We start from the raw sequence: 27,914 nt of genomic DNA on the forward strand, positions 1-27,914 counted from the left end.
CTAATATTTTATAATATTATCACTCTTTTTAACTTGTTGTCTCCTTTTAGTTCGTTAGGGCACACTGTGAACTAGGTCTGCGTCTGACTGACCGGTCTGACCCCATCCCTGCCCCCGCACAGCCCCGCCTCCCTCCACTCTTTACAGCCCGTGAAAGGCGGGGAGGACAACCCGTCATTCTACGTCACATGCGGCTTCTTTATTTAAACCTGTATCAAGTGGGGACCAGAGTTTTCACAGTCGGGACTGCGTTGCCTAGCAGCTAGGCAGAGGAGGACTCTTTGCTACTACACACTGCCTTCTTTTAAAAAAAAAAAAAAAAACATATCAAGCAACCGCGGACGCTTCTCGGCTCTGTCTAATACCTGTTCATCTGTCCGTTTCCCTTTCGCCGTCAATATGCCAAACATGCCCCAGACCGTGACACTAAAGGGACCCTCTCCTTGGGGGTTTCGACTGGTGGGAGGACGGGATTTCAGCACTCCGTTAACCATCTCCAGGGTAGGTCTTCACTCGCTGCCTGTCGCTTCGCTGTGTTTCCATTCATTGTGAGCCGTGCGGTGGGAGGAAAACTTTTGGTGACTAAACCATTTCCAGGCAACTTTTTACTCATTGGCACTTACTTGCCGGAAGGAATGCAGAGACGTGTCTGAGGTGAAAATACGCACCTCTTTCAATGCAGCCTCCGTTGAATAAGAGGTCGTATAGGGGTTGAAAAGGCTGAAAAGTGAACGTAGAACAGCTTTAATAACCGACAGTGCCATTATTGAAGCCTAAAGTTTCTCTATGCGATGTAAGGAGTTGTTGCATTTGGCATACCATTACTAGTAAGCTTTCATTAGAACCGAAAGAATAGCTAAGCATAAAGCGTAATCATTCAAAATTGTTATTTTAAATAAGCCTAAACCTACATCAGAACCTTGATACCCCCTCACATCAGGCAATGAGGAATTCCTCCTTAAGTTTAAGTAAAAATAAATGTAATAGTCTACATCCTTAAACACAAATAATGTTATTTTCCGTTTCTTTTTCCAAGTCTTTGATCAGATTTCAGCAGGTGGCCTCAGGTTATAATAATAAGACAGACTCATCTGTGTCCTAAACTGATGCTTATGATATTATGGTCTTAATGTCTACTGGGTTATTTCATTTATTGGTTGATGGTTGTTCACCAATGATTTCGCTCTGCTCACGGTTCCCACCTCTTCAAAGGAAGTTTTTCCTTGACACTGATTCAAAAAAGCTTTCTTGGTCAATATTGGCTCTCTCTCAAGAATATAACAAAGAGTAGGCTACAGTGAAGACCTGCTCTATGTATTGAGTGTTTTTTAAATAACCTCTTTTTTTGTGTGATTTGGTGCTTTTTTTATTAATGAAAATGGATCGTTTAGATAGGTATTTGTATTGCTTATGATATTAGAAGTTAGTTGTAAAAGCAGTTGTAGAAGTATTGATGAAGATTGGTGAACTTTCCTGACCCCAGAATATGGGTCAGGAGTTGGTGTGCTGGCAGTGGATCTGGCAGTAGCCGATACTTACTCCCAGCCAGAGTAAACACAGCCTGGTCGTGCATGCTGCAGGGCTTATAGAAACGAGGAATGGGGTTGCTGACATTTGTTTTTCATCAGAGCTCATTGGTGCTGCTGAGGGATTCCAGGTGTTGTGCTCAGCTGTATCACCAGCCCCAAAACGACCCTTTAACTACAGGGCCCTAGCACTCTAAACTAAAGGTGTAATTTCAAGATTTACAATCTGGGGTTAACGACTCTGAGAGATGCAGACAAACCCCTTAAGGTCACCTGAACTGCTCTCTGGTTTTAAACCTACAACTGCATCCCTACAAAGAGTTATGATGCAGTTGGAAGGCGTGCTATGAAATGCGTGAAATCTCAGAACCTTGGCCAGTTTTATGTCTTGGGCTTTTTTTGTTTTAACCTACTCTCTTGCTCTCTTGGCAATGTTGCGTCTCCAAATCACAGTAAAAGGAAGCTTTATAAGTCTCTAGGAGACAAAATGCATCCTTAAACTTTTCTTTTTTGCTTGATTCTTGTTTGAGGACCTGTTGCAGCTCTCTTCTGTGCGTTTTTCTGGGCCATACTTTGCTAAATGTTTAATGATTTGTAGAGCGTACATGTTGTGGTTCTATTTTAAGCTGTTTATTAATTTCTGAACGATGCCAGTTTTATATGATCCATGCATACTTCAGTGCCTCCCAATGTGAAACCGATGGCTTTCTCAGGGAAGCCGTTTTGCATTCTGAACATTGCGTAACAGAGTTATGATGGCTTCAGTTGAATTAATTACAGGTTACACTTAATACACAGTTACAGTACATGGCACAACAAGGTGGCAATAAAAATCAGCACTTGCATACAATGGAGTAAATATGTGAGATTGGGCTCGTTCCAAACTCTTGGCTTGCAAACGAGGAAATGAAGCAGCTGGTGGTTTGCATGAATATTTAGCAAATATGTAATGTCAGAGGCATAAAAAACACTCTCTCTTGGCAGCAGGACCCATCATTATTCTACTTCCTAAATACTTTTCTTTGCTTTCTACCAGCCTTTTTTTTATTTCTGCCAGCCATTACCGAGCATGATGTTCAACTGACGTCATACACCCTGATACATCCGCTGACAGGACAAAATGTGTTTTATTGGCAGGACTTGATAATTGTTTTATCATGGTGTCTCTATAATATACTGGTTTGCCAGAGTGAATAAATCATAGTTAAATTGAATGAGAAGTGATAAAAAGTAGAAATGGTGGGAAAGGAATTTTTTCGCGTCACCTCATGGGAACTGATTGCATTCTGAGTTTGTAGCACTGTGTGATTCATTGCTGCTGACAGACTTTATATCTCTAAAACCCTATTCATCAGATGCTTGCTACATTCTTCCTGCACAGTGTGCCCTAGACGACAGTTACAATGTGTTGAATGGCATCAAAAAGAACCTGAGATGCTTCGAGAGAGAGAATCAGTGTGTCTGAGAAATATGGTCTCATATAAAATGCCTCTTTAGGCGGCACTGGAAACCTCGTCTAACTGGTGCAACAGTGTCTGCTGGCTGAGCTTACCAATTTATAATGCAATCCTTCTTACTTGCATGATTGACTTAACCCCTTTCCTTCTCGCTCTGCATATAAAAGTAGATGACTGCACCTGGAGACGGTGAAAGTTGTAAATACCAGAGAACAAGTTCTGATGGTACCAGCTGGTTCTTTGCTTAAGGTGATAATACCCCAGGTTAAGCCCATTAGTCCCCTGCCATTCCATTAGAGCTGCAGCCAGTTAATGGCATGTCTACTTGACTCTGGAAACATTTGCCCTGAAGGTTCTTAAACTGCTTTATGTCCATGAGACAGAAAAGGGGGCCAAGAAACAGAAACATTATAAAATCACTGCTGTTACTGCAGAAGCATTTAGAGAGGATGCGTTGAATATGGCAGCTCTGGTTTAAACTGATTTGTGAATAGAGGTCCAGGCAGAAGGTGACGCAGGACGCTTGTCAACCAGGCCAATTGGCAAACACTCATTTTCCTGGACAGGAATTCACAACTGAGTGTTGGGTAAATAATGACCTTAGCAGTGAACACCTAACTGTCCAGCTTCCCATATGACACCTTTGTATTGCAGTCTGTCTTGTTGCTTAATGGGAAAAGGTGTGGGCAACTTTCACACCAGGATAGTAGCTACATGTATTGGTATAGTTGAAACAATTATTTTTATGTTATTCAAATAATAAAAAAAGTTTATCCAATAAAATATTTAAGAAGGAAGGATATAATCCATCCCAATTTCCCCAAAATAAAAACATCTTTTGTCCAACAATTCAAATTTCCCAATATTTATGTGAAATAAACATGAGGAAAGCATCAACTCCCTGTGCCTAACAATCAACCCTGTGAACTTCTAGGTTTCTAACTATCAGTGGCTCTTAATTTTTTTCTGCTGTATGGGATCAAAGTCCTCCCTGATATGGTCTTAAACATTATCAGGGCTCTGTAACTTGCCACGTTTTTTCTTTTTCAAATATTGAGTCTAAACTCCCATTCACGTTATGGGTTTAATGGAAATTAAGAGTTAAGATGAAAAAAATATACTAATAATGAAACCATAATGGATGGTTAATGTATGTTGAGCTGACTTTAGAGGGCTTTGAAATAAGAAGGAAAGTATCTCCTATTACATCAGCAGAAAATATACAGTGAGCGCAGTGTCCTTTGTACCCTTTAATCCCACTGTGTACGTACGTCTCTGCGTCTATGCCACATACCAGAGACAGGACATGTGACCTGCAGCAGCATGGGCCGTCCCTCTGGCCCTGCTGGTTGTAATAGTCAGCTCTCTTGCAGGCAGCCCCCTTCTCGTGGCTATAGATGCTGTTCGAGCTTCTTCAGCTCAACAACATGCTAAGTGGAAGATAACAGATGGTACTCTCCAAGAATTTCCTGTTGTCAGTGAGGCTGAGGAGTTCCTGAAACTTTAGGGCAGAAGGAACAATGGGAGTCCTTGGGTTTGTTACTGAGCGTTTCCTGCCTATGTGGTTATCTGATGTTTGAAAGTGACTCGCTGTGATTGATAATCACTTCAAAATATTTTTAAGGGTGGCTTGAAGGAAAGTAGACAGAAAACGCGTCACTGTGGAGTAAACCAATCACACAGATTTGTTCGACTGTGTGGAAAACAGAAGTGTCTTATGCTTGATTTTACATTGACCTTCTCAATTCACTCACCACCCTGCAGTTCTTTTGATTTTTGTTTTCTTTCAGATCTTCTTAAATGACTTGTATTGCCACAAGCACGAGTTTCTTTTTAAAATAGAGTTGCTGCCAAGTATTTTTAAATGATTCTTGTGATGCTCTAACGCCCTTGCAGAACATATTAAAGCATTTCTTTGTGGGAAAGACTTCAAAGAAAGCTGAACCAGGCAGAATTACTACTAATCAGATTCAAAGGCATTACCGCACGCTTTTTGGTGACTCACATTGATGAGCAATATCTTTGGTCATACTAGACGTACACAAATGCATTACACTCTGCAATTACTTCCACATGACTCTCCCGTTTCCTCATGCCCCCATTAAACTCCACATATTTAATCATCAGCTACAGTCGTGTTCTTGGCAGGTTCAGTGTCTTTGTTTCAGTGTTCAATAACACACCAGTCAGATCCTCCCACCGCAGGCTGAGGTGTCACGAAGGTCATAACCATGGTTCCTATCAAAGGTCCAGCAAGCAAACAAAGCAGCTGACACGTTGCCAGAAAATATTCAAGAAGTGCAACTCAGTTAATGATCCTCCTCCTCCTGTCCTGTGGGAAGCATTACTGTCGAAATCAGGCATATGAAAAACATTTAAGAGTCATACTCCTCTTGCATAAAGCTTATGAATAACCAACCAGTACATTGAAATGTGGCATGAGTAACCCCATGTAAAGTAAGACTTTTGTTTAGGCTGGATTTCTTTTGACCTTAAAAATAGCTTTTTTGACCTTCACTTCAAGATGCTATTAATACTGATTTAATGACAGCTAATGGAAAATGTTGATATATTTTCTCGTATCTTACATTAAACTCCTGTACAAATGAAGTGTGGATATGAAAAAAGAAACAGAAGTTATCTGCGTCTCATCAGTTAGGATTGAGTTTAACAAGGAAAGTGAACTAGGGGTCATAGGCTAAATTTGTAACCTTGGTGTTTTGATAAGGATGTGCATTTTTGTTCCAATAGTAGGCTATTTATCTTATCGTGTTGTGCCATGTTGTGACATATCATATCGTATCATAACCTATATAGTTTTTTCATGTTGTATTGTATGGAATCGTATTCTGATTATTGTATTGTAACATACTGTGTCAGTTATTGTTTCTTAATGCATTGTGTCATGACTGATGATATTGCATTGTGATGTAGCTTATCTAATTGAATATGATTATATTTGATCTAGTATAGAATAGAATAGAATAGATGTTTATTGCCATTCCTACAGGTACAAAGCAGTACAGATACATTGGAATTTGTGATCAAAGAGAGGCACCCATAGTTTCATAGTTTAGGTCTCTATCGAGATAAGACAGAAGATAGAACACACAGACACAAAACAGTGATGACATGACAGGAAACTTTGCCCTCAGGCTGGTGTCACTACAGTGAAAGTGTTGATGTAGCACTATCACGTCAAGTACACAAACATTCACACGGACCAGTTCCTTTTTTATACAATCCTCTGGTTCTCTCTCACACACAAGTGCCCACTGTGCAACCACACTGCAGCACATAGTCATCAGGCCCTCAGTGTGCCACACGATGACTCCGTGTGACATGAGGCTGTCAATTCACTAACCACGCTATCTGTTAGCAATTATCTATGTCACTGTTTGTGGAGCGGCCCTGTATGGAAACGATGGGACTGTTTATATTTCCCAACAAGCGGTGAAGTTCCTGCATCACCACCATCCAATCCATCATGGTCACATTTTTACAGTGCGTGACCAACTCCCAAAGTAAAAACCATGTTATTAACATCAAACATTGATAAATGCCAAAGTGATATCTTAAAGTAGGTTACTGTTTAGAAAGAGGAGTTGTTTGTGTGAGAAAAAATCAGCAGTTATTTATTGTTAAAAACACGGATAACCTGATTGATTTCCCCTTTTTCCTTCCATGAATGTCAGCTGGAAGTGAAAGTAGGGGTGCACATGGGATTAAATTAATACCATATGATCCTCAGTGACTATTTCTAGAGAATTGGATCATTTGTAGAATTTTAATGTCTGTTTGTTCCCCTTCACTGCGGTTTAGAAAGTACTTTTCATCAATCAAAACAACCTGGTTTCCATCTTTTGCCTCAGCCAGATGCAGTCACACACCTTCTTTTTTGACAACTGTTAATTCTTACTTTGGCCAACAAATTAAGCAACTACAACTTCAAGTAAAAAGAGAGAAATAAAATCTTTAGGCAAAAAAGGAGATGCTGGTTGGGTTTCAAAGCTACTAATCCAGGCCAAAGAGTGGATAGCTCATTACAAAATGACATCCATCTTTAACGCTCCATACATTTAAGTCATTACATCACTATGTCTGCAGGGTAAATATAGCAGGCTGTGATTATGTCCTGACACTATCCTTACATTTTGTCCTCTAGTGACAAACTCCGTCATGCCATTGTAGCACTCAGCATACCACTGTGTGTTTGTCTGTGATGATTCATGCCCTGCTATTCACGGCCTGAACCTGAGGTGATATAACCCACTAACTCACGCTCTGACATATGACACAATACAACACAGCCAAGACACAAACCCAAGACACACAAATAAAGAACACCAAACACAATATCAAATACGTATACGATATATAAAACACATCGCCAAAAGGAGCTTGTTGTTAGTGTTTCTCAACAAATGCCCTGATAAATAAGAATCCGTTCCATTTCCCCTTCCAGAAAACCGTTTTTTGAAAACAGTCAGTCTTGAACTTAAGACTAGTTCATGCCAATTTGTGTTTCACTTGTAAGATTTATGCTGATACATAAATAAAGTGAGTTTTGTTACTTTCCCCTGAGACCCTCAAACACACAGATTTCCACACTCACATTCTCAGTTTACCGGAACTGAGTCAGGAACATTTGGGCGGTCAGAAGCTGTAAATTAGGAATTCCACATTTGAACCACACGACTCAGCTATTAGTGCCTCATGGAGCGTGAACTTGTGCCTTTGCTCCTACAAGTAAGCCAGGCTGCTTGTCTCTCCACAAGCAGAACCCCTGTCTCTCTGTCTCTGGCTTCTGTTCATTTTTTTCGACATCAATGCATAATTTATCAGGAACAGATTATATATATCTGCAAAAGTAAGTGCTGTTACAACATAAAGTATCAGCACTTCAAAGATAATACCCTTTAACGTAAAGCTGTACAAGAAGCTCAGGGGGATAACAGGAAAGAGATGTATTACTGACATTTGACATCCATGGTGTTCATTAACAGAAAAATCCTCCCAAATCATCTGTTCCCTGTTCTTTCACAGATACAGGTAGTCATTTTAGTGTTTCAGCTGGACTCTAAACACAGATTTATTGACAGAAATTAACATGTCAATTTTGGTTTTTGGGTGACGGTGAAGGTATTGGCCAAAGATGAGAAAAAACGAGCCAATAATAGTGACCTGCAGTGAACTGTGATTGTCAGGAAAGATTACCAAAATTTAGATCTCCTTTGAAAGTCTGAAGTGATGATAGATGCTCTCTGTGTTTATATAATTAAAAGGGGAAACTCTGTGCATTTTGGGCTATTGGTCAAACCAAACAAGACATTTCAGTCAACTGAGGGTTTTTTCTTCTGTTAAAAAGAAACGCACAATACATTAAAAATGACAGCAGTCATATTTACAGGTTCTGTTGCTATCACTCCTCACTCTTCATTTGTACTAAACAAAATTCCAAGTTGTTGACACAAATAGAATCAAGGCTTTATAGAGTAGTTAATCAATATTTAATCACTTTTCAACTGCGAGAGAAATGGCAGATCCAGCAGAAAACTATGTCACTAACAAAAGCTCTGTATTCATCAAAAAACGATGACTCAGTCAACTGCACCCAGCTGCTGCTGCTCCCCTCATATCAAACGGCTTGAAAAACGTAGTCAAACTAACAGATGTGTTACAGCATGACAGCACATAAAGACCGGAGACAAGATGGCAGTTGTTCACATTTCATTATATTTTAGTGTCATTTGGTAGGGAGTATATTCCTCTACAGATGGCCACCATATGAAAGTGTCTCTTTTACTGTGCATGCCTCGTAATAGAGGGTTTGACTTAAGTTAGCCAAAACCATACGACCAGACCGAGGCAGGCCTTGAAATACAAAGGACATAATGGAAAATTGTTATCATATGTTAGTACGCGTGTCTGTGAAGGTGAAACATACCCACTGGGACATCCACCATCCCCCCTTCCTCCTCTACTCCTCACCCCTCTACCTCCCCGAGGGGATCAAATGTCCATAAAGCTGTGTGTGTTTGTGGTATGCGGGATCACAGAGACGGACCTGCTCACTGTCATGCGGCTCAGAGATAATCTTGAAAATGAAGTTGATGTGGATGTGTGTTTTACAAGATCAGAATGGTTGGCTCAGAAACATCTACAAAAGGAAGTTATTGAGCAGATGTCTGCACATGAATCTACATTAAACAGACACAGTTGTAAAGGTTGAAGGTTCAAACAAAAACTCTGCTCTTCTGAAGTCCTCTGAGTTTAAAATGCACCCTACCCCTCCCCCCCTTAAATCTCTAGAGTAGGGCATTTCAAATGTTCAACTTCTTTCCAAATATTTCACGATCTCAAAAACTTTGTTCCCTTCACTCCCCAGTGTCATTCTTGCTGACTTTTTTGGAAATATTAAACCGAGCGTGCTGCCCAAGGCAACAGATCATAAATCAAAAGAGAGCTGCTCTTTGTTGTATTTGGACTCTGTGTTGACACCACTCCATTTCTTTCTTTTTTCTTCACTGACAGTTTGACACCACTTATAACAGCTCTTTCTTTCTTGTCTTTTTTTGTTGTTGGGTTGTGCTTGGATTGCTGTGTGTGTGTGGTTGTGTGTGTGGTTGTGTGTGTGGTTGTCTGCGTGGTTGTCTGTGTGGTTGTCTGTGTGTGTGTGTGTGTGTGTGTGAATCTGTAGGTAACACCAGGTAGCAAAGCAGCCCAAGGCGACCTCTGTCCGGGAGTCACCATCCTGGCAATCAACGGCGACAGCACAGAGCAGATGACACACATGGAGGCTCAGAACAGGATCAAAAACTGCACTCAGCAGCTCACACTCGACATCAGCAGGTACGGAAACATGAAACCGTCTTTAACAGAACGAGGACAGCGCTGATCATTTGAGTCACCCGAAAACAAACTTCAACATGTTTAGAATTTCCTGAAATGGAAACTCCACTGATTTTACCCATTTCCTTTACAAACTGTCAATAGTTAATTTGCATTTGTGTAAGATAGGTTGATCATTTTTTATCCGGTAGGAGAATTCATGCAATAAGAAGGATGTTTCAGTATCTGATGCAGCAATATTGTTCTTTTTTCGACGGCTGGTTGCAAATTTTTGTTTTGATCATATTGAATTGTATGCAAGGGGCTGACAAACCATCTTCTTAAATGTGGACACACACTGGAAAACCAAAATGTCCCGTTAAGTTAACACTCAAAATCTACCTGCTATAAATGTAAGTACACCTTTAAACTGGAGTTTATTGCAAGTTTGCAGTCAATTCTTACACACTTTAATTTATGAATGCTTGTTCCTTCGTTATACGTGACACATGAGGTTTATATTTGGTAAGGAATGACTGCTGGAAATAATGAGTTTAGAAAAATTAGATTTAAGGAAATGTGAAACATATGTCACCGCTAATCAGACGTCACGACTTTGTCCCTTAACAAAGGCTGCTCATGGTTTTTGATGGATTTGCTCATTAAGTGACTTGGGGTCTAAAAAAACAGACAGTTTTTAATGACCTATGTCATTTGCTGCCCGTCCAGGAACACATCTTGTTTCTATTTCTGGTGGGTCTGTTCAGCTTGGCAAAGTCGAGTCATTGAGACGGATGACAGGTTTACGACAGTTTAAATGATCGACTCTGTGCTCCTATAGAGCGCCGTCAAAGTCAATGAGGCTTGTGCAAACAGTGAGTCAGATTGTGACCTTTACAAATGGACTTCTCAGGTCGATATTAGGAATTTGACCAGTTCATGGGATGGAAAACTATCCTCCTCTCTTTGTGGACCTAGAATGTGAGGATGGAATGTTTTGATTATTTACTGTATCTCATTACTTGTCACTTTTTCTCACAATCTGTCACATTAACTTGCCACTTACTGCACAACATGTCTGAATGCACTGTATAGTTTTTAGTTTTGCCATTAATGGATGTAACATTTATTTTATACTAGTAAATAGTTGTAAATATAATTATATTTATTCTTATCTATGCATATTTCTATTTGTCTCAATAGCTTGCTTTTTTATGACTTTTTGCTGGTGCAACACTTCAACTTCCCCTCTTGGGATCAATAAAGAATTATTTTTTCTAATCTTATCTTATTCAATCATAAGTGCAGGACAGGAGAAACATGTTTCTGTCAATGGCGGACAACTGAAATCATCTGTCTGAACAGTTAATGACAGAGAGAGGGTGATGGGGAATTACCGAGGAAAAACTGAAATGTCAGCCACTTCCCACATTTCTATTAGATGGTTGCTTTCGGTTAGTCCTGGAAAGTGCGTAGAGAATCTGGCAACCTCTGAATTCTGTCCTCTCAGATGAAGAACTCGGTGTGGTTTCAGCCTCAGTTACAAGTTGACAATTGCCAACTGGTGCTTCAGCTCTCTCCTTTTAGGGCAGCAGGCAACACAGCCTCCCTCCATCAGAGTGTGACGCTGATTTGCAGATGAGGTGGAATAAAGAAACCCTATCTGAGTAACCCGCCAGATAAGCAAAGTTTAACAAATGTAACAACTCCAAATTCAGACAGTTTTTATGCTTTATTGTACGCACTCTAGCATGCAACAGCCTCCCTTTCCTTCATCCAGTACTAGAAACCATCCACCATATATCAAGCTGAGCAGCTGAGCGTTAAGTGGTCTGTCCACATAGGGATAGTAAATTTATTTAAGGATACAGAAAGTAGTATTCAGCACCAAGACCAGGGGAGTTCCTCTGCAGCTGCAGCAGCTGAAATAAGGACTCTTACACTTACACCATTATATGCACAAATTCAGCCTCAATGTCCTTTTAAATAGTCTAAGTTATTCAAAACAAAACTTGACATAAGCGTTGTGTGATCAAAAGCAGAAGCACTTCAGAGTGATGCGTGCGCTGAAGAGACGATTCTGATCTGCCCATTTGTTTCACGTTTACCATTTTATAGCCTGTTTTGTCGTTTCATTGGAGCTGTAACACATTTACTGTCTGACATTTTCAAGATGCCATTTTTATGGTAACACCCAAGTGGAAAATTGAAGATTTTCTTTTATTAAGACAGACATTGATATTTTATGGGACAAAAAAACAGTTTCTTGGCTTTAATTTTACAGATTTGAGCAATGCTTGTCAAGAAGACTCTTTATTTGAAGGAGGTGAAGAGGATACATTTATTGTGCTGATTGACATTGTGTCTCAAACATCCGCTCTCAGCTACTCCTGTTACAAAGATTAGTTTTGTCAAAATTCCCCTACACATTGTGTCTCTGTTGAGTAAAGCTACCTTTAATTTAATGCTCTTAAAAAAAAATTACTTGGACAAGAAAATACATCAAATTCATCTACTCTGCTTTTACAACTGAAAGGCAAACCTCATTTGATTGTGTGCCATATTTGACAACTATGAAGCTGTTGTAACTTTCTAACTTAGCTGACAGATAATTCCTCTAAATATCAGCTTCAATTAAACTGTAATACTCTGCCATGTTTTCTTTATTAATCCTACATTTTTCATTTTAACAGATAAGATAGCAACATAGCACGGGTAAATCAAGGCCAGCTGCTGGTATGTGACCTTTCTGCAGTATATTGGTTAAATAATTACAGTCAGCACTGTCCTGCTGCTGGACACGAGGGCGGTGAGGCATGTCTTAGAGATAGGCATTCATCTTTCTCTCCAGGGCCCAGAGATTAATTGAGCTACTGGTGAAGGGGGAAGGGGGGGGGGGGAATAGATCAACACGAGTACAGGCATTTTATTGTTTTTGAAAATTTGAAATCAAGTGAGTTTGGACAACAAGAGAAGACGGCAGACAAAGGAGGATGGTACAAAAGCTTGGTTTCCACAAGGGGGAATTATGGGGAAAAAAATAAATATCTGGGTGGACAGAGAGAAAGACAGAACCAAGACAAAGGGAGGGAACTGGAAGCCAAGTAGAAGAGCAGTGAATCAAAGTGAGAGAAAGTGAGAAATCCACATGGGCTCTTCTCTGCCTAGAATGCTGTTTTACAGCCAAGATTTTCTGCTGTGTGCATTTCTGGAAATTCAATTACACAGACAACACCATGAAGAGCTTAGTTTCACTCCCTGAGATAAAAGACATACGACTGCATACGTTTTTCTAATAATGTTTGAATATTCCCGCTGAATATAATGAAACATTAGTTGACAGGGTTATTAATTTTTCACACATTGTGCCCGGTCAAATATCAATCAACGGATGACCTGTTTTACACATGTTTTCCAAAGCAATTATTTTAAGCCTCAAGCCAGGGGATTAAAAGATTACATTTAGTGTCCTAAACACCTTCTGTGAAGTCGCTTTTTCCCAGGAAAAGAGCTGCACAGGAAGTCTTGTTAATAAATAGCAACAGTCACTATGTGTGAGCAGACAAACACAATCTAAGAGCCCTTGTCAACAGGAAAAGCGAGGTCACTCTTTTGGCTGTTGACTTCTGAAATCCAAGAAAATAGTCAAATACTTACCATTATATTAAAGTCACATAAACAAAGTAAATGTTTTTACTCTTTTCTGAGGTTGGAGAAAACCCCTGAGCCCTGGGTTGTAAAGCATCCAGACAATAAGGACGCATTTACATTATATGAAAGATATGTTCTTATGATAATTAATGAAGAAACTGTGATATATGGCACTGTGGGTTTATTTGAAACAATCACTTGCAGGCTGAAGGGAATAACTGACGATTGCAACCATTGACTTTTTGAGTCCAAGAAGTTTGAAATGACTTGAACAAATATGCTGACTCACTAGAAAATAATATTTAAGAGGACAATAGTTCCCAGCCATCTTTAAAAACGACACCATCAAATATTCCACAGTCACAGAGTCGTAGTGGGAGAAACAAGAGACCTGTAATTTTGTGTTGCTGCTGATGGACAAATGTACGAGTCGGCACATCTGCTGTGAACCAAAATGACAGTACACTGGATGCATCTGAGTTTGAGGTCATGTGTAACAAAACAAAATTCTTTTATAAATGGCTCATTTATCACTTTCATAACCCCTATTTGTCATAATTCTTATAATGAAGCATTTTTAGCTAGCACTGGGGGGTTTCTGGGGATGTTCCCTCATAACAATAGAGGCTTTATTGAATTGGGCCAGCTGCCAAAAGTTGTTGGTGTGGATTTTTTTTGTCAAATATTCAAATGCTCTCATACTTTTTGCTTTTTTTTTTTTTTTAATGATCTCTGTAACAAATACTTTCTTTTCTGTTGTGATTAAGTGCACAGTGTTTGTGCATGTCACATTTGAATAGATTTGACACTACTTTGAAAATCTTTGTTATCTTGGGGAAATATTTCTCTGACCCACCTTCATTCAGATCTGAGTTTCCTGTATTGACTTCATAATTTGACAAAGGCACTATGTGGTCATTCTTTATGTCGAATATGGTTTTGAAGCCTTGAACTTGGCTCTTTTGTTGTCTCCATCTTGTTTTTCTTTTTTTCGCGAGAGTCACCGTATTTGGACGGGAGGGTGGGTATTCAAAAAGTCCAGTTGAGTGACTGGAATTTGCTCTGGAAGCATCTAGCAGACAGCTAACTGCTTCCACCTATGACTTAAAGCCTTCTCTCCTTTTAATCATGCGCAACTTTAGAACCCAATCTAAACAGGTCAACATGCAAACAGAAAACATTTTAAATGACTACATCGGCGTGCTGACCTTAGGATATCAATTCAATCTCTGTGCACAAGGTATGCTCGCCAAAGAAAAGCCTCACAGAGCAGCTGGTGTTACTGGAGTCTTGTTTTGTTATATTGAACTCCATCAAACTGCATTGGCAAAATGTATGATATAGAAAAATATGGGTAAAAAGTTGAAATAACTAAATACTTCTAAAGCAATTTAGACCCAGAAGGAATCATCATGTCTCGTGTAAATGTCGCTAGATTTCTAGATTAATTTCCTGTTTCCCCATTAATTTATCATCCACCTGTACAAAGAAAATAAATTCAAATTAAAACATACATAAATGGTTAAGTGAGGAGAAAGAAGGAAGCATTGGAAGGGGAAAATTAAGAAGTGAAGACAAGGAGAAGTAACCAGAGAGAAAAAATTCTCTTAGGTCACCACTGTACCACACATTTCTATTTTCCATCAGGCCTCCCTGCTGATGCCGGCCTGTCAGCGCTCCACACCGAGGTCAAACACCCGTCGCTAGTTTCACCAGTGAAGAAATGAAGCTGTGTTGGCTTGCTGGGGAGGAAAAATGTCGTCCACCCCCTGACGTACACACAATGTCCAAGTTCACTGTAATGTCAGAGGACCTTGACAGAGTCCATATTCATAGCTTTGACATGACGTCACACACGACGCCCACCTAGCGGAAAAAAGACAGGCTTTCTACCGCTGTACGCTACTGGGAAGTTGCCAGTCTCCATTGCTCACTACGTGTTTTCGCTTCTTTTATTCTTTAAACCAAAAATCCCATCTAAGAAAGAAAACCCAGAGAGATGATGCCCTCAGATGCTCCGCTGTCATTTTAGTGGAAATGCGAACAGAGGTCATGTGATCTTAATATGTGTTGTTTGAGGAGATGGCAAATAGACAAGCCTGTGCTACAGCTATATAGTTTTAAATGATGGCCGCCACTTTCTTTAAGGTCTTTCTTAAGACCTTTTTTGCCCTCCAGGCCTCCACGACAGTCACATGTCTGAAAGCTATGAATTTAAGTGTGTCATGTCTGCTCAGCCTGTGTATCCTCAGACCTAAACGGCCAGCTGTGGTGGAACAATTCTCCCCTCTCCTCCTCTTTTTCTTCTCGTCTTCTTCTTTTCATCACCTTACTTTGGTATCGTCATCCCTTACCCCCCCCCCCCCCCCCCTTCTTCTCCTTGACCTCCATGTCCCACTCTGCCTTCTACCTCTCCAAACCTGCAAGTAGTGCATGCAGTATGAGTGCATATCTGAGCCATGCAGAGGAGAGGAATCCAAATCTGAGTAGAGTCTGGAGAGTTAAAATACAAATGTTACACAGGGTAGAGGATTCAGGAGGAATCAGAGAAACAGGCTGAGAAAAGACACAGAGTCAGAGCCTGTGGTGGAGGATTTGCCCCTTCTGTCTCGCTTTGACTCCAGGACCTGTGACTCACTGCTGAGGAATTATGCACGAGGCTGCATGGGACCAGAGGAACACAGGACTCCAGCTGGGACAAAGACAAAAGGAAACCTCCAAAAGCACCCGACTCAAACTCCTTTTTTTATCCTCCTTCATCTCTCCATTGCATCATTCCTCTCAAGGCTCTCCCAAGGCCTCTTTTTGTGGTGGTTTTCAACATCAGTGGAGTTTCAGAGGCTGTGATGCAGAGCGAGAGAGGAAGGGGCGACCACAAACCTCCTTCAATTTGCCTCTCTTGCATTGATCTTGTCATCGCCGTCATGCAGATGTTTTAAGTGACCCCCTTAGGTCTGCAGACGAGACCCCCATTACTGCTTCTTTTAAAGACATTGTCTGTCTTTACATGCTGAGGATAAAGCATTTTAACTCCGCACAAGTCACAATACAACATGCAAAGTGCTCCACTGGTTTCTTTCCATATTTAGAATGGTTTGACTGAGCCACGTGTAGCGAAGGACTCTGAGTGAACCCTGAACGTTCTCCGATCAGCCACATCTTAATTTGAGGGCACTTGGTTTTTCAGTCATCTGTCTGTTGCTCCTCCTGACATGAACATACTGAGCCTGTGAGGCCAAAGTAAACTCGTCCACTGCTATGAAAACCAGATCTCTCCAATCAGGAAATTAAACCTGGCAGAGAAAGGTCAGACAAGGGAAAATATGAACAGAAGAAAGTTTAGGAGAGTGATTGTGATGACCTGGGACTCTCTTCTTTCACTGCTGCATCTCTCTGTCCCTTTCTCGTCACACCTTTTCTTTTCTTATTAACATCTGTACTAAGACTACATTGCACACTTTTTTCCTTCAGTACTTTTATTACCTTTGCAGACAAAAGTTGATGATTCTCTTGGTCTATTGCATTTTTAAGTTCACAATGGATTTTGTTGCTATTTTACAATAAACTTCCAGTAATGTATCATATTGTTAACAAATTAATTCTTATAAGCTTCTCATGTGTTCCTCTTGACTTCCCTATATTTTTTTCCTGCTTTTCTATCCATTCATATGTGCTCCTCCACCCCACTCTTCATCCATATCCTCTCGCAATGAAGCTGTATTGAGGAACACAGTGCACAGCTATGTCCAGTCCTTGGCTTAGTTACAAGACACAGGAGGTAGAACCAGATAAAAATGATTTTTAAACACATGATCTACTTACCTATAGCCATACAGAATATATTGAACTAGTTCATTCATCAGAAAATGGTTGGAAGGGTTTTACTTTAAGCCTAGATTTAATATTGTATTAGCACATAGTACTGACAATGGAACATTTAAAAGTAAAAGCTACAGAAATGATCAACAGGGAAATAAATGTGTAACAGCAATTTGTCTAATGTAAGATCTTTAGTGAATCCCTCAGTAAAGGACTTGATCCCACACACAGAGTGGTTTAATACTGGTAGATGCGAAAAGTGTGAAAAAGAAGAAAACAATTCAGTTCATTGTCCCTGATTGACCTTTTGTACACCAGATTGTTTCTGTCAGCTTTGTCTATTTATGTTACATTGCATTTAAGGTATTCAAACAGCCTGCATACTGGAAGCTGCAATACAATATACAATACAATATTTCAAGCACGAGATTTTCCTGTTGTGTTGGCAGTTGTTTTTTAAGTGGAAAATATTTTAATTTTCAAGAGCTTAAGTGACTTCCCGCTACAGTATGAACAGTGTAAGACTGTTAAACTGATCTGCCTCTCATAGTTTCCGCTGACTTATCGTCCTTCATGGCCTTATTTTATGGAAGGATGGTAAAATTCATTCTTTTGTCTTGCACTTCCAAAATGTCAGTTCAAATAGGCCACTTCAGACTGAACTTTTACTTTTTTCAATAGGCTGTTTGTGCCGTAACCATTGAAACCAAACAATCTGAAAACATGAAAACTTCTGTCCCATGAAGGGGGGGGATGTCCCATCCTACGCACTAGCTGTTGTTCATCCACCAAACACTCTCCGCCTCATAAGAGCGTCCTTGATAGCAACACCTCCATGGTACATATCTGAAGCATTACCTCAGCTCAGCCAACGCCATGCCAGCTGCAGCAACATGACTTCACTGCTCTGGACATCAACTCTTTCGACTATACAGTCCCCTTATTCAAGGGACACATTTATCTCTAGTTGCTCTTCTGGATGTCCTGGTGTTACTTCTTTTGGAAATTGGATTCCTTCCCTCACAGCAGTCAACTCTACGGCAACGAAAACCTGCCAACAGTGAGGAACCAAAGATTCCCTTTCAGAAAGCATTATTGTTAATAATATTTTAATATAGAATGTCAATGTGAGAAAGAAAAGGAACCATAAATGCTGGTTTCAGAGATGAATTGCAATATTTAATCAGCCTAAGAAATACATGTCACTTTCCAAATTTCACCAAGGCGTGTCGCGATAAATCTCTTGGACCCCAGCTAATGCATACACACAGTAGGCCCATTCAGAAGTGCTCTAAATATTCTATTTATCCTTGTTGCCAGTCAGTCAGTAATTTCCTTCTCTTTAAGTAAATGCAACTGGAATCAATTACTTTGAATCTACACAGGGTGTCAGATACCAGTAGTTCAGTTTTCACTTCCATGGCCTAAAATGCACTGGGATTTATCCCAACACTGGATCGTTCATTGAATGAGTTATGATGTGACGATGACTTTATCTTCATAGCAATGGGAGACAGCCAGAATATATCTTAATCCCATTGCTAATGTGAAAACCTGCCAAATGTATATCCACGTCCTCACACTATAAACTCATTCTTACAGAGCTAGCAGTACAGTGTATGATTTGTTAAGAGCAGTTATGTGAGTGTTTTGGCACAGAATGGAGACAGGGTTAGTATGATATCATTTGAAAGTTGTCATCTTTTCCAGTTTAGAGTTATTCTTAAAGGACTAATGTAAATGGTGTCTTTCATTTCACTCTTTTCTAGTTTCTCTGTACACATGCACATACAGTTATGATGAAACTTAATACACTAGATCTCCTGTGGGAAACATGTCAGCAAAAAAAAAAAAAAAAAAAGCATACTTCTCAGCAGAAATGATTGCATGCTTCAGTGCTGTTCGTGTAAGATTGCACAAGGACTGATCCAACTCTGTCTTTTTTCTCCCATGGGTGTTGTCTTTCAGGTCAGGATCAGGAGACAGAGTGTGGTCGCCAACAGTCAGTGAAGATGGCAAGACAAGCCCTTACATGGAGCCTGACTCACAGGTAAACACTGTTTACACTGGATCTACTAAACGTGTTTCTTTAGATTCAAATTCACATGCACTGGGAGGCTTTCAAAACTGATCCAAGCTGAATTTCTCATCCAGAGTTTCAGGGCTTTAATTTTTTAGGTCTCGGCCAGAAAATACTCTTAAAATTACCCACTAGGCCGCAAATGAGAGAAAGGAGTAATCAGTGAAGTCTTTGGTTGGCTCTTGGAAATCCATTTTATAGGATTGTCTGATCTGGCCAAGTGGTGAGACAAGCACGTCTCTTATATAAAAAAAACAACAACAACAACAACACTGGATTTATGTGAATGTGTGTTCATCAAATAGAGTTGTAAATTGGGAGGGGCCGCCAGTTATTCCTGTTACATTCATTTGTACTTTGCTTTTGAGTGAAGGCCGTTACAGGCGCAAGGGGAGGTAGAAAAACTTGTGGTTGTGTTTGACGAAAACACAGCACCACAGCTTGGCATCACAGATTCCAAATACATCACAACTCTCCCAAAAATCCAAACGTCCATTTTTTTAAACATTGTTCGACACAGTGAACTTCCAAAGTCTCCAATGTGTCATTATCCTGCATGAGTTCTAAGCTCATGATTGGGTGGTTGTTGCAGAAATGCACTTTCAGAGTCATGGCTTACTTCTGCACTTCATTTATTTTTTCCTCCAAAGATAAACAAAATCAACTGACTGTGGATATCGTTCAAGGGATCTGCTTTATGTTAAAATCTATTTTTACTTTGAGATCTTCTGCTTTGGATTACGTTCCTCTGCTACCTATGCCACCAGCTGCAAGAGAGGATAATTCACATCTGGGGTTGTAACTTCAGGTACAGTTCAGTTCAGTGGGTGCGAGACCTAAGTCCTCTCAGCCTGTTTGTGTTATAAACAGAATCCATGGAAACAGACACAACACTTGAGCCAATAAATTACATGTTCACTATTATTCACATGATTAAAAATGAAATAATGCATCCCGCTGTGCACTGGAATGGTTATGAAATAGTATCTTGACTGTTCTCCAATTGTACCAGCTGCCAAATGGACATTTGAGTCGCATTGAACTCTAGCAGATGATCTTTGTCTAAGTTTTCCAGTGCTGGCAGGCCCTCAGGTTTCCAAGCAGCATAGAGAGAATAGTAGGTGTGTGTGTTCGAACGCACATATGCTGTGAGAATGGAGACAGTGTGACTCAAACAGACAGACAATAAGCATATTGTGTCTCAGAAATGTGAGTGTCCATTTGTCAAGTACTGTGTTGTGGTAGTTATGGAGTCCGGTCTAGTCTGTTGGTCTCTTTGTCTAAAAAGGGTGGAACAGACATACAATGAAGAAGAAGTGAAATATATCTGTCCTCTTTTCAGGGGGAGTTTGACACCCTACTGAAAGCTTTGTTTTCAGTGACTGGGTAGTGAAAGAAACTTTACCGTATCATCGTATAATTCATCAAAGAGGTTGTTGCATCAGAACTCGTGTGAGCTGATTTCCCCGAGTAAAAAAAAAAAATATGTTTTTGATTTGTTTGTACAATCTCAGTTTAAATCATTGAACTGCCAGAGTAACAAAAGATCGAGTCTACTGTTAAACCTTCACATGTGATGATAATGCACGCTTTTACTATGAGTGAGATGAATTTATATGTTGGAACACTTGTTTGCTTTTTCTCATTTTATGAAATAAAATGTGAAATATCACATTTATTTATAAAGATGGACGAGATGACAGCTCCTCAAAAATGAAGCCAACACATTTGGAGCTGTCTCTTGTGTCTGGCTGCAGTATAGCTCATAAGCTCCGCTCCCTCCATGTAAACAGATGGGACATGGCTCTATAAAATCAAAATACACATTGAATACATTTCACTCAAATGTGGTTTCTGTCATCAAATGTAATGCTCTAAAAAAAGGATATAATACCATCCATGATTGACAGCTCTGTTGACAAATGTGATTACTGCTGAGTCAGCGTGGAACTACAAATGATGATACGGTTTTAAGAGCCAAAAGGTTTCAAGCTTTATATGTCCAGCCAACCCTGATGCAACAGTCTTCATCTTGAAGTCTCAGCGGCTCAGGTCTTGCTTTGATTAAAACAAGGAAATACCAAACCTGAGTGAGAATAACCATCAGCTTAAACTGTTTATACAAACATAGACATGCATGACAGGAGGGCTTTGCGTGTGGGTAACACAAGAGTAGCAGACCTGTCTCTCTGCAGACTCTTTTCTCTCAGAGTCTCCCCTCTTGCTCTCTGTAACATCTCACCCAGGCATTCCACTCTGCCTCACTAAAATGTCCAGAAATGTTCCCTGGAGTCACATTTAATGAAGTGAACCTGGATGGCTGGAAACTTCCGAGTCATGGCGTCTTGATGGTCACGCTCAGGTGGATTCCTCTGAATATAAAAAGAGGAAACATCCGTTCCCTGGGGCCACACAAAAGACCAAGGTTCTTTCTTTCTTTGTGTCCAGACTAGGCTTTAAGGGCCACAATGAAACACAACAATGCAGATTGCTCCTTTGACACATAGGAAACAATATATGAACCGTGAGTCTTCTCACACCAGCGGAACCAAGTCCAAACTAAACCGTGTGATACTCTTGGCTCTCAGTAACTCCAACCATGAGCCAATTTGGGCAGCATGAGAAGAAAATTATTTGAAACAAATTCTATGATTTAAATGATAACTTGATTTCTGATTTTGCTGCCAAAGATTTTAAGTAATGTATCAATCATGGATGATTCCATACTGCTATTTGACATGACCTGCAACACTGGGCCTCATGCTGAAGACGTTTGACTTGGCTAGCTAGTGGGGTGAGAAATGAAAGCACAGAGGCGGACTAAAATGACTCAATTCATGTATGAAATTGACACATATTTTTCTGCCCTCTTCATTTATTGGTATTTTACTTCTCACAGTGAATCAATAACCTGAGAATTTACCAACAGGGATATCAGAGGGCAAGGCATTTATCTCTTGCAAACATGCTACCACTTGAGCCAAATGAAAAGCTTCTGGGTCGTTAACAATCCAGTCTCACAGTCTTCAGGACATCTGTACATAACATTTTCCTTTTTATTCATGGACCTTTTGTTGTTCACTAAACGTCTTTTGGAAACTCCAGCCTCACCAGTGGGAATCAGCTACTAAGCAGGAAGTGACACATGGAAGCCATGAGATATCCTTTCACATAAGGAAGTCGTTATTCTTTCATAAAAGGTGATGAGGAAATGCTGTACTTTTAGATTTAGGAATGGTATGAGTCAATACTGCTGATGGGACCTTTTCACTGAGGCTTTTTTAGTGTTGCTTTTATCCTTTTCGGGAATTCAGTGGTATGCCATGTATTTCGAGAGAACTGCTTATTTCTCTCCATACAGAGCAATATGTCATACACAACTTCCCTGATGTAGATCAGATGAAAGGGATGACATAATGGAATAGTGTCATAGGCAAACTTAAGCTCCACCTTGTATTAATGGGCAGAGTCTCACTGCTCATGAATCTTACAAAAAAAAGAAAATCTTGCACTTCAGATAGATGATCTAATGTAAATATCACGATAGCGATACTGAGCGATCAGTTTCACACTCTATCAGAAGCTCTACTTTGAAATTCCACACTTTGGAAACTAAAAAGGCATGGCCGACTGCATTGTTCACAACTTTCAACCATTAAACAGAAAGTTGTACTCTATTGAAATATGTTTTTTGAAATCTTGACGCTTGAAAGCCCTGCTACCAAGGACCCCTTTGTTTGGTTCATGTTTCTTCATACTCACGCTAGTTAAATGTGTTCCACGTTTGTCCCTTGGATCTCACTGAGAAACCTACATTGGGACTCTTATTAAATCATTGCATAAGGTATAAATCCAGACCCGTACAAAAGAGAGTAAGAAGCAGTTCGAAAACATTCAAGTTATGTCTGTTTGCTGATTTTTACAGTGATTTGTATTGTTAAAGTTATTTGATGCATCAAATGAAAACTATATAGTCTCTCAAAAAAAAAAGGACTGAAATAATACATATATTTTTGACCACATCATAACCCATCTCTACCATTTAGACAAAGAATTAGATCAGAAAAGAGGCCAAACACAAACTAAACCAAAGCTTTTATATTAGATCAACAGAGTCATTAGAGAGCGTCTTCAGTCTTCAGAGGTTTGCCATGCTTTGTTGATCAGCTTCCCTTTGCTCCTGATGTCATTTGATCATGAGGGTTCATCTGGTATTCTCATCAATGGTTTTCAAGTGTGAGCAGTCAAATATGCAAATTTTTTGGATTAAATAATGTCTAGTGGTTTACCACCTTCTAAATCTCATCCCATATCTTTAATCTAATCCTTTTTCCAATGAGAGAGACATCTTAACAGGGAAATGGTCTCTCAGCCTTGTAAATGCTCTCTTTATACATCTGTCTACCTTGCACTTGGATTGGTTTCATGCAATTGTAAAATAATACCACTTTAGGTTTTTTAAATTCCTTCCCTTAAATTTAACAGTGGCAGTTTCAAGTAGGTGGGAATGGCCTTTTGGTCATTGTTGAAGCCAAACCGTATGTTTTGGCAGGCAACATCAGAATGCCTTTCATTGCCCTTATACCCCATTATTAAAGTGATAGCTATTGTGGCTGTGCACTCTGGCCTTGTGGAAAGAATGAGACTTTACAATGCGGAAGCTGAGAGATCTGGATCACACGTCACAGAGGCCTCCAGTTTCGGTCCGGGATCTGGCAGCTGAAGGCGAATTCTCTAAGCTAACATTAATAGGAGCTGACAGACAGAGTCCTTCCATGACTTACAGACCGTTTTTCGTTCACTGCTTGGAACAAAATTTTACCTCAGACAACAAAAATATGTGCATGATACTGCTTTATTTTATGAATGGAAACAGGGAACTACTTTTTGATATCTGTTGTTAAGAATCATTTGCCTTTCAGATGCAGAAGATATTGATAAGTGAAATATGTTCAGTAGAGTAACAGAGTTTAAAAGCTGGTAAATGTGTCAAATATATATATTTACACTCTGGGAAAATAAACACTGAACTACAATGATAGATTTTGTGCAAAAAAAGATAAACATTTGTACCACAACAATCCCGAAAGTATTTAAACAATGTGGGGCTGTTAAAGGGTTTAGAGTATTGTCATAGGTTGCCAAAATATATCTCCTGGGTCTACTGCTATTTAATCCCCTGCCAAGGAATCTGAAACCAGTGTAGCATTGCTGGGAAGCCTTTTTAACAACTCCACATTCATTCACACAGGAGGCCTTTTAGATAACAGACCTATGACCCCACTTATTTGGTTGTTTGTGTTCACTAATCATCCAGTAATCCTCAGAAATGTCCAAATCAGCCTCTTGGTTTTCCTAATGGAACCCCCCTTCCCTCGCTCTGTTGGCTGTTGGCTGTCAGCAGTAGAGACGGGGTCACTGAGAGCAATCTTTGCCGGGGTAATAAAGTCGGAAATTCTGCAGCCGCTCAGGCTCATTCAGATCTAGATAGTGTTATAATGTCTAGAGAAGATTTTTTTTTTTGCCCATTTCCATTCCATTCTCTTCCCCTTTAGTGGGTCTTGGCTTAATTGAGAATGTCATTCATTGAGAAGTTGGGCTGATAGAGATCCAAAGAGTCCACAGAGCAAAGTGATTTCTTATGCACATTTAAGTTATCCCCCTTTGAGTTTAAAAAGTTGAAACAGTGATGCAGAAGTGGTAAGGAGACAGGAGTAGATGGTGCCCCTAAACTTAGCAGAATTATTTATAATATCAGTAAAGCTAACTATTCATGAGTCTTTGTAATATAGCAATAAGTAAGGTTTTTTACCTGCTTTTTGTAACATAACAATGAGTATGGTCTTTTTACCTGCTCTTTTGTAAAGTGTCTCGAGATAACACTTGTTATGAGTTGACGCTCACAGATACAGAATCAGAATCAGAGATACTTCATTAATCCCATTCTGTCGTTACAGTTGCTCTTACACACAATATAGCATTATACAGTTGAAATATGAATAAATAGGAATTTAAGTGAGATATAATGCAATAAGTACAAAAAAAGATACAACAATAAGAGTAACAATTAAGAATACAGCGATGTACTATGCACATCTTATCTTCAATAATGAATATATACAAGCACAGTAATAACAGTGGGATATTTTGAGATTATGATTATGAGTATGATTCAATACAATTCAAGCGGCTGAAATTAGTTTGCCCTGGAGGGGGGCTGCTCTCAGCCTAAGATCCATAGAGTTGAGGGGTGAGGAGCTCTGACATTCTAGGAGAGCTTGGAGTAGAGCCTTATCCTGCACATCGAAAGGAGCCAGTTGAGGTGGTTAGGGCATCTAATTAGGATGCCTCCTGGACGCCTCCCTTTGGAGGTTATACAGGCACGCCCAACTGGCAGGAGACCCCGGGGTAGACCAAGAGTTCGCTGGAAGGGTTATATATGTCTGGCCTGGGAATGCCTCGGAATCCCCCACTAGGAGCTGGGAAACATTGCTGGGGACCAGGCAGTCTGGGTTGACTGCTGCCACCACGAACCAACCTCGGATAAAGCATCCATGTATGGATGGATGGGTTGATGGATGAAGTAAAACTAATGCAGGATAGCTAGAAGTTAACTTTGAAACTTTATTTTAAAAGGAGAATGTATGAAATTCCTTTTATTTCTTCTAAAGCTAATTTGACCACATTTCATTTGTATCATAATCAATCCCATGGCAACTAACTAAATCATACACAATCAGCAACGTTAGCTTAACATTTGCTCTGCTCATGCTAGAGCTGAACGATAGGCTATATTGTTTTATCATGAAAAGGGGCCATTGCCCAAGGGATGTACATTAGTTACATCACAGGATGAACGATGCAAGTCATGAATCCTGAAGCAGCCACTTTTGTGTTGTTTGTGGCAAGTTTTCTAATTTTCCATGACTTATTTACAATAAAAGTCTGTCTGATTTCACCCTCAGTGGTACATGCAAAGTCTATGTTTCCCCTGTAAAATGTAGGCATACTGGAGAGGAGATTATTGACTACATCACAATGAATCTTAATTCAACCCTGTGGGGAATGGCTAGGTCAGAATGATGGAAAAGTTTCTTATCAAGTTTATTTAACAAAGAATGGATTAAATATTTAACATTTTCAGTTCATTCATTATGCAACATCCATCCCTCTCGTTGCATGTCCTCCCTCTTAGGCAGGCTCAGGCCAGAAGCCCTGAAACTCTACTAATAGTCCCTTGCTCGCCTGCCTGGCCCTCTTCCAGCAAGGCACCCAAAGCCCGGCCATGGGGAGCCATAAAGGGCTTGTTTGTGTTTGGTTAGCGGTGCAGAGCACCATGTGAAAAGCTTTATTTCGAAAGGTACTGATGGCTTAAATCATGCAGGAGGAACAGAAGAAAGAATTACAACTGTGTATGGTGAAGCAGGCAGACTGAGGTTCTGGTTCTTACTTACAGATTGGCATATGATTCCAATTAAGGTCTTCCTCCACCTTTTTCTCCTGCACTTCCCCACTCCTCCTCCCTGTGACTGTCTACCCCTCTATGACCAAATTGTGGCTGTCTTCTCTTATTTAGACTCCTATTAATCAGGGTAAGTTTTACTCATGTTGATGAATGGAGGGACTTGATGCCGCTTGGCTGAATGCAACTCAGTTCAACATAATGCAGAGTATACAGAAAAAGGCATATTCAAACTTTCTTGCCTTTTTGCTCTTCTGTATTTATTTATTGACACACATAGTTTCACACATGGGCAGTCATGCTAAATAATTAGCCCAGCTCTGGTAAAGCAGGTAAGTGAACTGTGACAGTATATGCATGCAGAGGTAGACAATGCTGCTTCTCATAAATAGTTACTACTTTAGAGCTCTTTTTTCTGTATTTTTTATCCCCCCTTTCAAAGTTTTTCCTCCGTGCCAGAAGGAATGCAGTCAAGACTTGGAAAAAAAATATATAAAGCAGCAATTCTCAAGAGGGAGGAATTAGGAAATAGATGATCTCACAGATGGCCTTTTTCAACAAGCTTGTTGTGTTGAGTGTCTATCAGAGATAGACCGAAGCTGCTCATGTTAACTTTAAACTGTTTTGACTACATTGAAATAACAAGATAAGGTTACCAGGAGGGAATTGGGGTGATCAGGCATTCACCAGATAAACTTGTCACCTTAAAATAAATTCTCCATTAAAACTACATGCAGACAGAAAAAGTTAGAATAATTCTTTGTAATGAGACGGTTGGTTTACAGGTGGATTTTATGATTAAAAAAATACAAGCACCTATACAAAAGCAACTTTAAAGCACAAGTTCCTGAATGTTACCAAACTGCCTTTTTTTATGAGGCCAGCACCAGATGTGCTTCCTTATAAATCTGCCATACACACAAAGAAAGAATCTGTGCAACAGACAAGCAGCCAGAGAGGAAGGAGTGTTATGAGTAAGAAGGACAGGTGGTCGGGGCTCGGGCTACAGTTTAGCTGAAACTGACAGGATCACACCTTGAGGTCTTTATTTTAGTTTTGGTTTGTAAAAAAAACCCAATTACGTTGCT

The 27,914-nt window shown here is 39.9% G+C and overlaps 1 protein-coding gene across 1 annotated transcript in view; it reads left to right on the forward strand.

The window, feature by feature from the left end:
* Positions 1–225: 225 nt before the first annotated feature.
* The window catches only part of pdlim4 (PDZ and LIM domain 4), a 43,742-nt gene continuing 16,053 nt past the window's right edge, over positions 226–27,914 (forward strand). The window contains exons 1-3 of the mRNA XM_020638329.3: positions 226–501; positions 9,684–9,835; positions 19,253–19,334. Coding sequence (XP_020493985.2) covers positions 400–501; positions 9,684–9,835; positions 19,253–19,334 — 336 coding nt within the window. The 5' untranslated portion in view covers positions 226–399. The remainder of the gene's footprint in view (positions 502–9,683; positions 9,836–19,252; positions 19,335–27,914) is intronic.

This window comes from Labrus bergylta, chromosome 14 (genome assembly GCF_963930695.1).
Source record: "Labrus bergylta chromosome 14, fLabBer1.1, whole genome shotgun sequence".
NCBI classification, from domain to species: Eukaryota; Metazoa; Chordata; class Actinopteri; order Labriformes; family Labridae; genus Labrus; species Labrus bergylta.